This window comes from Leptonychotes weddellii, chromosome 15 (assembly GCF_054177405.1).
Source record: "Leptonychotes weddellii isolate Sample4059 chromosome 15, ASM5417740v2, whole genome shotgun sequence".
In the NCBI taxonomy this organism is placed as follows: Eukaryota; Metazoa; Chordata; class Mammalia; order Carnivora; family Phocidae; genus Leptonychotes; species Leptonychotes weddellii.
This window is the reverse complement of record NC_138383.1, coordinates 431,496-447,262: the sequence shown is the minus strand read 5'-3', so window position 1 is coordinate 447,262 and position 15,767 is coordinate 431,496. Positions and strand designations below refer to the sequence as shown.

The window sequence follows — 15,767 nt, the reverse complement described above, 5'->3', positions numbered from 1 at the left end:
GGACACATAGACCCCCCCCTTCCAGGACACAGGACACACAGCCTCCCTGGACATACAGCTCCCCCTCCTGGGACCCACAGACCATCCCCTCGAGGGACAAAGTCTGGACTTCCTGGCACAGAGCAGCTGGGCTGTGGTCCTACTCCAACACTGAGTGGCCATGGAGACAAGAGTGCTGGCCCTAGGGTCCCCTACTCAGACAACCCTCTGGTCTCTCTCTCACTGTCCCCTGTCCTATTTTCCCCTTGCACCTGGACGTCCACAGTCCAGGCAGCACCCGTTCCTGCCCCTCCCATCCTCTCCTCCCATCTGCACCCTTGGGCTGCTGACCCACCCTACAAGGTGGCACCCTTTCTGCCCTGGGGCCCTGGGGTCCGAATTTACCCATGCATGCCCTGCTGGTAGAGTCGGCGTAACTCGGTTTCCGTATGTGGGGGTATCTCAGGCTGGTGGCCCGTGGTTTGGGACAGGGGCCAGACACTGATCACAGACTCACAGACCTGGGGCTCTTCACTGCAGCTCACAGACTCAGAAAGAACCCTGCTGCTGGAGAGCCTCGCCCCAGCAGTCCGGTTGTTACCTCTGCACACGGGCACCTGTGGTCACCAACGCGGGCACTCAGGGAAATGAGAGACTCAGCCCTTCCTTTGATCTGGGGCCTCCCGCAGGTCCTATGTCACTCCAGGTCCTTCTGTGACAGACAGTAGTAGGCTGGGGGTGCTGCTGAGGGGGCTCCTCGCCACAGCCACTGTATCTTAACCCCAGAAACTCAAAGCTGTACCACCCTCTGGAATGGGTCGAATGGTGACCCCCAGAGACATGCCCACACAGAACCTGTAACTGGGACCCTATTTGGAGAATCTTTGCTGGTGTAATTAAGGATCCTAAGATGAGATCACCCTGGATTTAGGGTGGACCGTGAATCCATGACGAGTGTCGTCCTTAGTGGAGAAGAGGAGGGGAGAAGACAGAGGGGATGTCCACTTGATGGGAAGGCTGAAATTGGTGCCACGTAGCTGCAAGCCAACACGTGCTGACAACTGTAGTCACTCCCAGGTGCCGGAAGAGGCCTGGGAAGGCCCCCCAGCCCCCAGACAGTGAGGACGTGGGTGCCCCTTCTTGGAGCCATCTATTTCTGGCAGCCCTAGGAAACCAGTACAGCCCGTTGGTAGCTCACATGTCTTTAGGCAGAAGATGGGAGAAGTGGCTCGAAATGAGTGCCAGGCTCCTCACTGACTCCCTCTCCTAGGTGGGAGGGGGCACGTTCTCACCTCCGGGGCGCAGACTGGGGTTTGAGCCAGGGATGGAGGGCATAGGCATTACGTGTGTTTCCTACTAAAGCCCAACTTTCTGTCTGTAAGAGGAAAATTACATCTAGGTGTTCACAATACAGGCCACAGAGAGAAATGCTTCACAGGGTCTCAGAATACCTTGTGTGTCTCCACTGGGGACCGGGTACTCTGTGTGGTGTCTGTCTGTTATGGGTTCTCACTGCCAGCCCAGGACACAGCTCAGCCTCTGCTCGGGGAGTGCCGGCTCCTCATGCCAGGATAGGGAACTTCGTCGGGCACCTGCCAGCCTGCTTACATGAAGCCAGCCCGTTTCCCACCACTGACTTGCCTGCGCGCTGCCTGGCAGACCTGTCCTGCAGCCATCCTGCGCTGACTCTGCTCAGCCTCATCCAGTTCCTCTGTTTGGCCAACGGCATGAGAACACTCCCAGAAGGGGCCGGGGCCCTGAGGGGAAGGAAGACCTGAGAACACGTGCACCGCTGGGAGCCAACAGGGTGAGCACCAGGTGTCCCCCGCCTTGCCTGCCCCCCCCCCCCCCAGCTGGGCGCCAGCCGCCCTCCTGGCTGGGACCTCCCGCATCTGGCCAATCCGATCCGCAACAGCTGGGACGCCTCCCCTGTTCTCCAAGCACTTGCTTTAAAGAGGTGGTTCTCCAGCAAAGGGCAGCCGCTCCCACCTCCGACTCCTTGGCAGACCATGTTATGGAGCCCTGTAATTGACACTTGTTTCCAGATTCAATATTTGCCTAGATAGTTCCTATCAAAGCTGTGAGTTCTCTGTCCAGGAGATTATTCTGCATTGCAGTAATTTTCACAGGGCAACTGAAGACATAATTGTACGTAATGTATTTTGAATCTAGATGCTTACAAAGAGAATTACAAACATCTGGGGCATAATCTGGCATTCCTGTTTACACTTTGGGTGGGTTTTGCCAGTGGGGAGGGCCATGGAAGAGACAGACAACGTGTGAGAGCAGTTTTTCTAGGGGTCAGTTTACATTTGATTATATTTTCAGTATATTTACCACCCAAACATGCATGCTTTACTTCATAATACATTCCATATTTCGGTTTCTTTGTTTCTCTTTCCTAGGAATGCCACTTGGATTTGCTAAAGCACTTTCTACTGTGAAGTATAACTTCTTGTTGTGGAGTGTCCTGGGACCAGCACAACACTGGGGGTACTCAGCACGGCGGAGATTTGCCCTCTCACAGCTCTAGGGGCTCTGGGACTGGAGTCTGAGATCCAGGTGCAGGCGGGGCCCTGGGGGCTCCTTCCCGCCTCTGCCAGCTTCTGGGGGCTCCAGGTGTCCTTTGTTCCCCGGGAAGAACTCCAGGTCACAGAGGCTATATTCCTTCTAGAACATTAGTGGTAGTCTTAAGGAGTCCTTCAGTTGAAGATGGAACTGAATGGAAGGGAAGAGAGCCCTGTTTGGTCTGGTGTGACCTTGCCACCAGGGGACACGTTCCAGTGCCCCCCTGCTGTCCTTGGCCTTAGGGACCTGCAGCTTTGGTTCTCCAGAAGTCTGTTCTTCACAGGGGAGAAGAGGTGCCACAGGGGCTCCCTTCAACTTGGACCTCTCCTCACATCCCTCCTGGTCACCCACGTGGAAAAGAGATGCCCCACCTGGGCCAGCCCCACATCGGTCACAGCAGGTCAGATGACACCCATCCTGGGCACCCTGGCTGTCCCTGCACTCATGGTCAGCAGGTCGACCCTTCTCTGCCATCCACTGCCGGACGGAGAAAAGGTGCTGTGGCCCCAGCAGGACATCCTCCCAGGCCAGCAGCCGCTGCAGAGGCGCTGTCCCCTAGCCCGCTCCCCTGTGGACATTTGTCCCCATCGTGCTCAGGGGGCTGTGCGACCTCAAGCCTGGCCCTAGGCCTTCAGCGGCCAGGGGTGGCCAGCCTCATTTCTCCTCTGGCCCTTCGAATAGAGATGTTGCTTCCGATTCTCGAGTCCCTTAAATTTCTAAAAATCTGTAAATAGTTAATAGAAACTGAGAACTGGGTGTTTTCCCATTGCTACTTACTTCTTAAAGATTCCTCACGGTAACCATCAGCTGCTGCCGAGAGAGAGGTCAGGCAGCTACAACCAGGAAGGTGAGACCCTGCCCCGGGCCTTTTACGCTGCTCTTGTGATCAGTGATAAGGGTCTGTCTGTCTGTCTGTCTGTCCGGGGTGCCTGACGAATCTGTGGGCACCCCAGGGGGAGTCAAGAGCCCCGTCTGCTGTTTTCCCGGACGGGCACATGTTCCGGGGTCTCTCTTTCATACTTCCACTTTCTGCCTCTGTGTTTCTTTCCAGGGAAGGGAGTCTCTATCAGCAGATGCCATGCTCAGGACAGGCAATGAAGCAAATGAAATAAAGGGCTATGTGAACACACGGAATCAGAAAGAACCAGCCAACAGTCCTACCAAGAAACAAGTATACATTTTATTGTTGAGAAACATTCTCTGAAACAACAGCGTCCGCTTCTTCCCTTACCGAAACGGCTCCGGATGATAATTTCCTCGCCGATCTGGATCTGACGTAACTATGTTGTGGCCGTTCGACAACTAGAGATATCTTTGGCATTTTCTTCCCTTTGCTTCGTAACTTGTGGGACATCGTGTACAAAAAAATGTAGATTTACAGAAAAATATGCATATAAATCACTTATTAATCCCCAAACGGTAAATAACATAGCAAAAACTTTATCAAATTCGTCAGACCCGCCCTGCATAATCTCCCGTTCTCCGCGTGCTCCGTAAACTAGCACTTCGACGTGAAGAGGAGGTTTACAAAAAGGCCCTCTTGTGAGGTCGAAGACTGATTTCTCTGTCCTGTTGCTCTCCAGAGTCCCCGGGGCCATGCTCACCGCGCGCGCGTCGCACTCTTATAAAAGCAGCCGTGGCAGGGAAAGGCCGCGTCAGCCAGAATCTCGCGCCATCCAGAGCTGAGCAGACGGCCGATGCCCCCGGACAAACACACGTTTAAAACAAGAGCTTCATGCACATCCACGGAGAAACGTCAGTCAGGCTGGGTTTTCACTGCACGGAGCGGCTCCGTCACCGTGAGAGATCTCCGCGTGAGAGGCCGGCAGGTGCTTTCCGGGCCTGGAACGGGCTCCCGCGTCTGTTCCGCGGGCGACTGCTTGGCGTCTCTCCCGGAGGGGCTGGGGTCTGTGCTCGGACGCCGTCTTCAGGAGACTTTGCAGCTGTTCCTGGGGCAGCGCCTGGGCGGGCTCTGGGGCGGGCGGGTGGCCTTCACTTTGCGCAGACCGCTCCTCTTGTGGGTGGAGCTGGTGGTGAGGGAGTAGGAGCGGCCGTGCATCATCCTGGCGTTCAGGCCGCTGGCCATGGAGAAGGATTTGAGGTGGCTCCTCAAGGCCATGGGCAGCGGGAGCTTGTCCACCAGGTGCACGGGCGTGCAGGACACCACCACGCGGCAGCACAGGTCCTGCAGGCTCAGCACTTGGGAAGGAAAGGAACCGGGCTTAGTTCACGTTGTCCCGGACACACACCGACCACAGGGCAGCCTGCTCGCCTGCCCACCTTTCTTCCCCAGGACTTGGGCTGAGCACTCCACCCACTGTGCCCTCGCGTGGCCCTGGGAAGGGCCGGAGGTGGGCCACCCTGCTCTAGTTGCCTTGGACTGGAGACCCCTACCCCTGGGGCAGACCTGGAGGGGAGACGGTGGCCGGTGAGGTCCTCCTGCAGGCCTCACCCGACTGCAGTTTGGGGAGAGAGACCGAGGGTGTCAGGGATGATCTTCCCAACCACCACACCGCTGACATCAGAAGCACGTGTGACCAGCTCTATGGGGACATGCCCAAGAGCGTGCCTGAGAAGCAAGTGCTTCGGTCTCATCTACACTGTTCCTCGTGTGAGTCAGGCTCCCTGGGATGGGGCCCTGGGGGACCTGATGAGGGCGGCACTCGTGGAGCAGCCCCTGAGGGGTCAGGCCCGGGGGTCTCAGTAGAGAGCTCTCTCCGCGCAGTGGCCCTCAGCTGGGGGTGGTTTTGACCCCCCGGGACACTTGTGGTTTCCACCGCCGGGGGGGCAGGGGGCAGAGCACACTGAACGCCCCCCCAGAGCCAACAGCCCTGTCGAAGCCGGCAGCGGTGCTGAGATGGAGAATCCCTAACTGAGAAGAATCCAGTCTGGCTCCCTATGCCGCCCAGTTCAATGACTCTAGGTTTTGTCCTTTTGTTTGTAACAGTCATATGCGGCCAGGTTCCTGCGAGGAAATCCGTGACAGGGACTGTCGCCGTAAAGGACCCACAAAGTAGATGAAATCGGAGGACACAGGTCTTTGGACAGATTAACACCGAGGGATCTGAACAGTATCCCAACCTCAGGTTATAGGGTGCCCACTACGCTCGAGGTGCTTCTGTTTCTCAGGTTCCCCTCTTTGCAAAAAAAAAAAGAGTTGGAAGTGAATCATTCCTGACACGCTATGTGCTTCCCAAAACCATGGGCTGAAACCTGGCCAGCCGGCCCTCAGGGGTCCTGTTCTGCGTGGGGAGGTGCCGCCCCCTTCCCACTGCACAAGCCTGTTTGCACCTGCCTCCACTTCTGCCCACACACTGACCTCAGAAATGCCTCTCGTGAACTTTCCGACAAGACTATTAATAGTGATTCCTCTCAGATTAAATGCATTTACTCTGAGGATGGACATGGCGGCTTGAGGCGGGTCCTGGGAGGCAGACCAGGGTCTGGGGGCTGTAGGACGGCCTGATTGGTGCCTACCCTTGCTCGGCCTCCAGAGCCGGTCCATCCCGTGTCGCAGCAGCACGGTCCTGGCCAGCTCCGTGAAGGACTCGGTGATGTTGAAGTTGCACAGAGGGCTGACCTCGAAGAAGGTGACGCCCAGGCGCTCCGCGTAGGCCTGTGCCTGCTCCGTGGGGACCTGCCGCTTGAAGGCCAGATGCAGGCGGTTTCCCACCAGGATTTTAGGAACGCCAGGGGCGTGCTGAAGGGTTAGAGAAAGGCAAGGGGGTTACTTGGCGAGCTTTTGTGGTTGCTCGCTCCTTTGGTGTACAGGGTCCCTCCCCCAGTTCATGCCCACCCAGAACCTCAGAATGTGTCCTTATTGGAAATAGGACCTTTGCAGAATGTAATTAGTTAAGATGAGGTCAGGGCCCTCAATCCAGTCACTGGTGTCCTTGTAAGCAAAGGAGAGGACACAGAAGTCACAGGGGAAGAGCCACCTGCCGGGATAGGCAGGGACTGGAGTGATGGGTCTATAGGCCAAGGACCGCCGGCAGCCCCCTGAAGCTGGAGGAGGCAGGGAGGATCCTCCTCTAGAGCCTTTAGAGGGAGCTGACCCTGCTGACACTAGATTTTGGACTTCCGGCCTCCAAACTGTGAGAGCATACATTCCTGCTGTTTACGGCCATGCGGTTCAGCAGGCTGCAGGAACCTGACACCGTGCGTGTGGTTCTGACCACTTCGTGTCCACGCTGGCAGTCGGGCGGCTCCGGGTGCCGGCGGACAAGCAGCCCAAACACCACCCACCAACCCACTCCACACAGCAGGTGGTATGCGGCCCCGACCCCCGGGGCTGGGTGGGTCTCCAAGTTAGGGCCCCGTCCCGTTCTGGGAGGTGACACAGCCTCGTGTTGCTGAGGCCTCATGTCCTGGCCCACGTGCCTGACACCCCCACACGCCCATGCGGACGGTGCCTGGCACACCATGTCGTACCTCGTCTATCTCCTTAATCCACCGGTCGATGCCATCAAAGGACCAGCGGTTTGCGATGTCATAGACCAGGATCACACCCTGGGGGGAGAGGCACCAGGCTTACCTTACGGGACAGAGGCGGACACAGCCCCGGACCGTGCTGGCCAGTGTGCAGGCTACTCCGTCACGGATGCACAACCAGCTAAATACCATTTTACTTATTTTAACAGAAAACATATTGTTTTTGTTTATCTACCAAATGTCGTAGTTAAATAAGTATTTCTAATGACATCTCATGAGCGCATTAATCAGCCCTCAAGTGTCAAGGTGAGGTGGGGACTCGATCCCCCACATCCACAAGCGGCTCTAGGGACACGGGATGTGGAGAGCCTGCAGGGACCACCTCCTTCCTAAGAGCAGGGCCCGCCCTCCCGGACAGAGCGCTCGACACACACACAATCACGCGAGCGACGGTGCACACACATGGCCCTGCCGCATGCATATGTATGCACAAACACGCAGACACACATGTGCACACAGGCCCACGTGCATGCGGACATAACACACGCGTCCACACGCACACAGGCGCCCATCCCTGATGCTGAAGGCTTGCGAGCCACCAGACATTCCTTGGCACACTTTCAGCCTCTTGCGTCAATTCATATAGGAGCTTAATTGCCTTCTCCTCCAGGTATCCATTTAAGAACATTCCAAATGTTATTATTCAGTCAGTTAACTTCCTGGCTCAGGGGATGTTACCTGTGCGCCCCGAGAGTAGGAGCGGAATATGGTACAAAATCTTCCCTGCCCGGATGTATCCCTGGAAAAGATGATGGAGGCCATTGAGAAGAAATCCCTGCTTCTTCCTGACAACAGGGTTTGGAACTTGGGAGCCGTAGCAAACACATTTTACGACTGTCAGTCAGTGGCCATCCCACTACAGATACTTCCCTAAGTTTATCAAAACAAAGAACTGACCCAAGGGGTGCGGACACCTGGAATGACCGGAATGGAGCTCCCAGCGCCATAAATCAGGATAAAGAAAAACAACATTCCCGTGGGATGGACTCCAGCAGCCTGTTCTCACGGCAGCGGCTCTGAGGGCCGGTGGGTGCTGACTCCTGGCATCTCTTGTAAGGGCAACACACATCTGCGTGTGCGATGAACGCGCCCCCGTCCACAGGGGATCCCCCACAGGGATGACGGCGGGACTGCAGGTCCAACCGCGTCCTCGCTACAAACAGCGCAACTTCTCTCTTTTCTCCTCGTCACCTGCAGGTGGTGACCTGCCCCTGCTTTCTGAGTCCTAGATGAGCCACCACGAGGGAGGGCAGGGCCTGGGGTTCAGGGGAGCCAGAGGTTCTGACCGTGGCCCAAGACGGGGGAGGAGCTCCTCAGTGTCGAGGAGCAAATCGATGGAGAACTCGCAGCTCAGCCGCTACAGAGTTTCCACTAGCTTTCATGGGAGACTGGTGGCTATCATGAAGCGGGAATGTCCCTGGACGTGGGGTGCTGTGGATAACCGCAGGGTGTGGCAGGAGCAACGGAGGGGGCGGGCACATGACAGCACTCACAAGATGAAACACGCAATCAGGAGACTCGTCGCTGCCCAGGGGAGATGTGGGACAGCCTTTGGAGGCCAGGGCAAGCATGGGCTGAGAGTGGGGCCCTCGGATAGTCTCGGGGAGGGAAGGAGTCAGGACGAGATAAGCCCTGGGCCCTGCAGGCCTCAGGGCTGGGCAGAGGTTGCCGGGCAGAGCACGCAGGAGTCTGAGGACAACTGGTGAGAACAGGATGCCCCACAGCAGTGCGCAGCCCAGAGGACACAGGCTGCTGGTGGGCCTTACCCACAACCTCAAACATCCTGGCGCGGGGGGCAGGCAGTGGGAAGGGACAGGGTGCTAAGGGGACATTGTGGAGAAAGGCTCCCTGCTGACTGCCCCTGGGAAGGGGCAGGTGGGGATGGCAGGAGGACAGGCTTCCAGTTAGGGGAGGCTCATGTGGCTTGGGGCTTAGGCATGTTTGGGCAGAGAAGAGGGCCATGCAGGTGGCCCAGGAGAAGTGATGACACAGAGGCCGGGGACAGTAGTCAGGCAAGTTGCATGGGGGCAGTCAAAGCAGGAAACCCCAATTCTCCCACTCCGCAGCCCCACCCGGAGCAGGAGGGGCAGAGGCAGGGGAGTGTGACTCGACCGCAGAGCCAGGGCTGCCAGCTGAGGCCATGAGAAAGAGACCCAGTCCAGACACCGAGCGAGGGCCTCTTGCTCCTGCCCTCCCACACCTGCCATGGGTCTGTCCCCATCCCACCCGTGGGCCCCTCCTGCTGCTGGGGAGGCAGAGGGTTTCAGTGGGGCCTGTTCTGGACACACCCCCAGGGACCCACAAAGGCCCCAGTGTTCCCTCCCATGGATGATGCCTCGGTGGCCCAGACAAGCGGATCTCCACCTCCTCTGGGGCAGCCCTGGGTCTGCTGGGGCCGGGTGGGGGGTGGTACTGGTACAGCCTCTCCTCCCGGGGCCGCGCGTCCTGCCTAGAGCCCGGGGTGGGCCCCGACTCACCAGAGCTGCAGCTTCACCCTCCGGCCGTCCAGCAGGATGGTGGTGGTCTTGTAGTCGATGCCTGTGGAAGGGTGCGGGCAGCTTAAGCGCTGCGGGCCTCACAGCTATGCTCAAGCAAACGGCACCAGAGAGGAGAACTCTCCTGGGGGGAGAAAGCACCTCTCACCAGGGCAGAGTCACAGTTTTTGAGGTGGGCAGACTGGACCTTGCTTTGGGTCTCCCTGGGTTTGCGCGGGCCCTGCCCACCAGCCCCACTGCTCACTCTGTGGGGCCTCCGACCTTCCTCTCCTCACTCGGCACCAGCTGCCTCGGCCTCCCGGCCGCCCCAAGGCCTGGGCTTCCCCGGCCACTGCCTGCCACCCGAGGGGCGGGCAGCGGCAGCCAGCGGACACGGACTTGGACTTTGGCCCTTGAACTGTTCGGCATCAGGCCCCCCGTTTGCAGGCAGCTCTGGGCAGCCCCGTGTCCCACCCCCTCGTCTCTGTGACCCTCCCTGCCGCCCCACCTCCCGTCCTGGGACTGTTACACTGAAGCTCGAATCCCAGGCTAAAACACTGAGATCATTTCCCCAAATTATCACTCTAAGAACGTAAAGTAAAATGTGTCACATATAAAATGAGATATGAAGCATTACTTCAACTAAGTAAAGAAAATACACCTGTGTATTTGTGAGTGTATGTGCGTGGTGGGGGGCAACAGTGAGGACCAGCCCCACGTTACAACTGGAAATTTCTGGGTTGTGTTTACTTCGTTTACCCCAACCTTTCCCTATTTTAAGTTTCTTCAATGAGCATGCATTTTTTTCTAAAATAAAAAAAAGCAATAAACATTTTTAAAAAAGAAAAATATTCCTCCCCATTCCACCAGAAACCAATTTTCTACTTCTTTGAGAAACCACTTCGGTGTTCACAGAGCAAGTCGCCCGTGAAAGACAGAGTTTCCATTAAGTGACCAGAGAAAACAAGAAAGGAGTACTCGGTTCCAAAAAACAGATGCAACACAATTTATGATCACAAGGATCCAAACCGCTTAGTAACACCACACCACACCACCAGGCTCTGTGGTGCTTGACTTATTTCATTTTTAGACTTACTCAGGAATGTCTCTCAAAGCATGCAAACCTCGAGAAGACCAGCCTTGAAAAGGTTCTGGGATGTGGCCAGACTTTAGATATCTTGACAAGGAAAGCTGGATTAAGAGTTACAAATCTAAAGTGGAATGTGCTTCCGGGGGGCAGATGGGAGAAGAGAGAGGAGCTCCTACATGGGGGCCTCACCCTGAGAACGTCCTGGAATGGGTGTGAAATCTTAGCAGCTCTCCACCAAAAGAAAAAGCCCCGCACCCAAGGCTCAGAAAGCAAGCTCCCCAAATGCAGTGCTAAAGAAGGTGCCATTTCCAAGTAGCTTGGCTATGCTCCCTTGGCGGATCTACAGTGCTTAGACTTAGCTACCCCCCACCCACGAAAGCCCCAAGGAAAAGAACGCCATATTCATAAACCCTCCTGTCTTTAAAGTAGGTTGAGGGCAATACAGTATGTATATGGCAAAGGTGACAACAAATTTGCTTCTCGTTCTGAGGGCACATTGCCCAAGGTTTTAGGGCAGAGCATAGATATTCTGGAAACTGCTTAGGTCAGTACATTCAGGCTCTGTGAAATTACTCTTTGGACTGACCAACCAAGGGCCTCTTCACAGTCCTTTAAAATCCCACGGAACTATCTGGAAGGCAACTTCAAATGCCTATATTCTTCCTTTGGCAGCAGTCAGCATTGGGCAAATATGACGTGAGGCACACACACACTAAAATAGAATATATATGTCTATAATAGAGTATGTATACACACATATATTAAATATAATATATAATAGAATGTATAATCACATAATAAGTAAGTAGAATATATACACATATAATTAAACATATATAAACACATAAAAACATATACAGAGAGCAACTTCAAAGTTAATTTTGGAAATATTTAATTTTTCCCTTGGAACACTAAAGGTTTTATGCCATCTAGGTGAAGCAACAAATAAGTACACTTGGGAATCTATTTTTGAATCTAGAGAGAATGTGGGCTTTGGCATGTCTGTTTCCAGACAGTAAAAGAGAGCTCTCACCATTCACAGGCTGGACGGGTTTTTCATTTTTAACCTTTAGGAGATTAACTCACTGAATTGGGTTGGCTCCTTTGATTTACACAGTGTCCTCATGTACTTATTTTTTAGGTCCACAATAAAAAATAAGTTTTCATAAATTTAAAAGAATTTATTCCTCATGGTCTTTTTAAGCACTCTATAAGGTTTTTTTTTGTTTTTTGTTTTTTGTTTTAATTTAAGTAATCTCTACACCCAACATAGGGCTTGAACTCACCACGCTTAGATCAAGAATTGCATGCTTGGGCAACCCTCTTGGGTCCCCTCCCTCTTCGGGAGCTTTGTACTATTGCTCAATAAACTTTCCAAAAAAAAAAAAGAATCGCATGTTCCACCAACTGAGCTGGCCAGGCACCCCCAAGCACCTTATAAGTTTTTAAAACTATACTTGGATTTTGTTTTCATTAGTCATAGATATACACATGGTTTCATTTTAAGTCTACTGACTTAATATGGAAAATGACAGGACCTGATCCACACCCCACCACAGTGTTGTGCACCCATTTTCATCTTTTCTGTATTTCTTCTGCTATGAATCTCCAAATTTGTAAACAACATACTTGTATTCCTACTTCCTGAATTTTCAGGTTTAGGCATTAATCAAATTCCCACTGTGGAAGGTGAAAATGTAGTTCTCTTTCATTGACATACTCCACATGCCTCTCTCTCTCCCTTACACACACACACACACACACACACACACACACACACACACGCACAGAGTATAGTCATTTGCCATTTTAGCTAGACCAATGTCCAATTTGACATCAATATGACCAAGTAAACACTACCCGCAGCTGGAACATGTGGTATACTATATTTGTCCTTCACATACAACTTTTTGTTTTCACTGGAGTTAAAAATTGCCTTTTTGTTTATTTGCTTAGTTTTCTCTGCATTTATCACGAACATATCCCTAAAATCTCCTCCAGTTATCCAACCCTCCCCTTAGTACTTCCAAACATTCAGGTGTTTCACCTTCTTAGTGGCATCTTCCCAGAGCTTCTGTCCTACTCCCTTGCAGACTAGGAGTATGCTGTCTTCCTGGGCCCTCTCTTCTCCTACTGTGGAATCCCACATCTCCCCCTCTGTTGGTTTACATCCTTTTTCTTCCTGAGAAAAGGAGAGATAGTAGAAGATAGTAGAAGTAGAAGATAGTTTTTGAGACTTTGCATGTCTGTAATGTCTGTAGTCTGCACTCACTCTTCATTGAGAGTGGATGGGCACACAATTGACGTAGGAAATAATTTTTATTCAGAAATGTGCACGTCTACCTCCCAGAGTTCCTGTTGAGAAGTCAGATGTCAAACTGATTCTTGATCCTTTGAAATGCAATCTGGTCTTTCCTATTGTAAGGCATGGAGGGTCTTTGCCTTGGCCTAGCACTCTGCAATCTCATGACTTGTTATGAGGCATTTTCACTGTTGTGCTGCCCACTTGACAGGCTCTTTCAGTCTGGAGATGTAAATCTTTCAATTCTGGGAAATGGTCTTTTTTTTTTTTTTTAAAGATTTTATTTATTTATCTGACAGAGAGACACAGTGAGAGAGGGAACACAAGCAGGGGGAGTGGGAGAGGGAGAAGCAGGCTTCCCGCAGAGCAGGGAGCCTGATGCGGGGCTCGATCCCAGGACCCTGGGATCATGACCTGAGCTGAAGGCAGACGCTTAACGACTGAGCCACCCAGGCGCCCCTCAATTCTGGGAGATGGTCTTGAATTATTCACTTTTTTCTTCCTGCTGGGGTTTTGTTACTAAGATGTTGGGCCTCCCGAACCTACTCCATGATTCTCTTATTTTCTCTAATTTTGCATCTCTTTTTCTCAATATTCTGGAATATTGTCTCAACGTTATCTTTTATCCTTCTTTTGAAATTTTTATTTCTGCCATCACATTTTTAATTTCCAAGATCTTTATTGTTTTTGGATTGCTCTCTTTCTTTTTTAAAAAGATTTTATGTATTTGAGAGAAAGAGAGAGCATATGAGTGAGGGAGGAGAGGCAGAGGGAGAGGCAGAGGGAGAAGCAGACTTCCTGCTGAGCAGGGAGCCCAGTGTGGGACTCCATCCCAGGACCCTGAGATCATGACCTGAACCGAAGGTAGACGCTCAACCACCTGAGCCACCCAGGCACCCCTGGTTTGCTCTCTTTTGAGGTTCTGCTTCTGGCCATGACTGCACAGCTCCTACTGAACCAGTCCTCCTGCAGATAACAACTCTCAATGATAGACAAAATGTAAAAACCAGTGACCCAAAACCACCAGTGAGTGACCGGCTGTGTGGGGTAGGAGCTCTTCACCACTTTCTCAACTTTGGTGGAGCAATCATACAGTTCAGGGTTCACCAGGTGGAAGAGGAGCTGGGAAGTAAGCTAACACAGATGGAAACACAGATGGGGAGAAAGAGCAGTAGAGAATCCTGAAAGGCTCAAGCACTAGAACCCAGCCTGGGCTCAAAGGAGGCCTGCCTTTCAATTGTCAATCTGGTGAGGCCGTAAACTCCTCTTTGCTTAAGCTGCTTGGGGCTGAATTTTTTTTTTTTTAAATTCAAGTTAGTTGGGGCACCTGGGTGGCTCAGTCGTTAAGCGTCTGCCTTCGGCTCAGGTCATGATCCCAGAGTCCTGGGATCAAGCCCCGCATTGGGCTCCCTGCTCCGCGGGAAGCCTGCTTCTCCCTCTCCCACTCCCCCTGCTTGTGTTCCCTCTCTTCGCTGTGTCTCTCTCTGTCAAATAAATAAATAAAATCTTAAAAAAAAAAATTCAAGTTAGTTAACATATAGTGTAGTATTGGTTTCAGGAGCAGAATTTAGTGATTCATCACTTACATGTACCACTCAGTGCAACAAGTACCCTTCTTAATGTCCATCACCCATTTAGTGCATCCCCCCCACCCTCCTCTCCAGCAACCCTCACTTTGTTCTCTATAGTTAAGAGTCTCTTATGGTTTACCTCCCTCTCTGTTTTTATCTTATTTTATTTTTCCTTCCCTTCCCCTACGTTCGTCTGTTTTGTTTCTTAAATTCCACATGAATGAAATCATATGATATTTGTCTTTCTCTGATTGACTCGTTTCACCCAGCATAATACCCTCCAGTTCCATCCACTTCATTGCAAATGGCAAGATTTCATTCTTTTGATGGCTGATTAATATTCCATTATACATATATTTGTATATGTATATACACATGATATTTATACATATATATGGTATATATAATGGTATATATATGGAATATATATAAATGGAATATAGTCTGTATGCATATACATATATGTATGTATACATATACATACACACACACACACACACCATATCTTCTTTATCCATTCATCAGTCAATGGACATTTGGGCTCTTTCCATAATTTGGCTATTGTTGATAGTGCTGCTATAAATATTGGGGTGCAGGTGTCCCTTCGGATCACTACATTTGTATCTTTGGGGTAAATGCCTAGTAGTGTAATTGCTGGGTCATAGGGTAGCTCTATTTTCAACTTTTTGAGGAACCTCCATACTGTTTTCCAAAGTGGCTGCACCAGTTTGCATTCCCACCAACAGTGCAAGAGGGTTCCCCTCTCTCTGCATCCTCCACCAACATCCGTTGTTTCCTGACTTGTTAATTTTAGCCATTCTGACTGGTGTGAGGTGGTATCTCATTGTAGTTTTCATTTGTATTTCCCTGATGCTAAGTGATATTGAGCATTTTTTCGTATGTCTTTTTGGCCATTTGTATGTCTTCTTTGGAGAAATGTCTGTTCATGACTTTTGCCCATTTCTTAACTGGATTATTTATTTTTTGGGTGTTACTTTTGATGAGTTCTTTATAAGATTCTGAATATTAGTCATTTATCCGATATGTCATTTGCAAATATCTTCTCCCATTCTGTAGGCTGCCTTTTAGTTTTGTTGATTGTTTCCTTCAGTATGCAGAAGATTTTATCTTGGTGAAGTCCCAACAGTTCATTTTTGCTTTTGTTTCCCTTGACTCTGAAGATGAGTCTTAGTAAGAAGTTGCTGCGGCTGAGGTCGAAGAGGTTGCTGCCTGTGTTCTCCTTTAGGATTTGGATGGACTCCTGTCTCACATTGAGGTCTTTCAACTATTTT

At 51.8% G+C, this 15,767-nt stretch overlaps 1 protein-coding gene and 1 long non-coding RNA gene across 2 annotated transcripts in view; one reads left to right on the top strand and one right to left on the bottom strand.

The window, feature by feature from the left end:
• The first annotated feature begins 6 nt into the window (after nt 1-6).
• LOC145717248 (uncharacterized) lies at nt 7-7,248 on the top strand. The gene is made up of 4 exons (XR_014140316.1): nt 7-1,786; nt 2,385-3,394; nt 3,599-5,158; nt 5,495-7,248. It is a non-coding gene; the product is annotated as an uncharacterized LOC145717248 (long non-coding RNA).
• RAB40B (RAB40B, member RAS oncogene family) overlaps nt 4,475-15,767 on the bottom strand; it is a 24,591-nt gene continuing 13,298 nt past the window's right edge. The window contains exons 2-6 of the mRNA XM_006740505.2: nt 9,516-9,576; nt 7,717-7,777; nt 6,979-7,056; nt 6,025-6,247; nt 4,475-4,746 (exon numbers count right to left, since the gene is read on the bottom strand). Of these exons, the coding sequence (XP_006740568.1) occupies nt 4,475-4,746; nt 6,025-6,247; nt 6,979-7,056; nt 7,717-7,777; nt 9,516-9,576 (695 nt within the window). The remainder of the gene's footprint in view (nt 4,747-6,024; nt 6,248-6,978; nt 7,057-7,716; nt 7,778-9,515; nt 9,577-15,767) is intronic.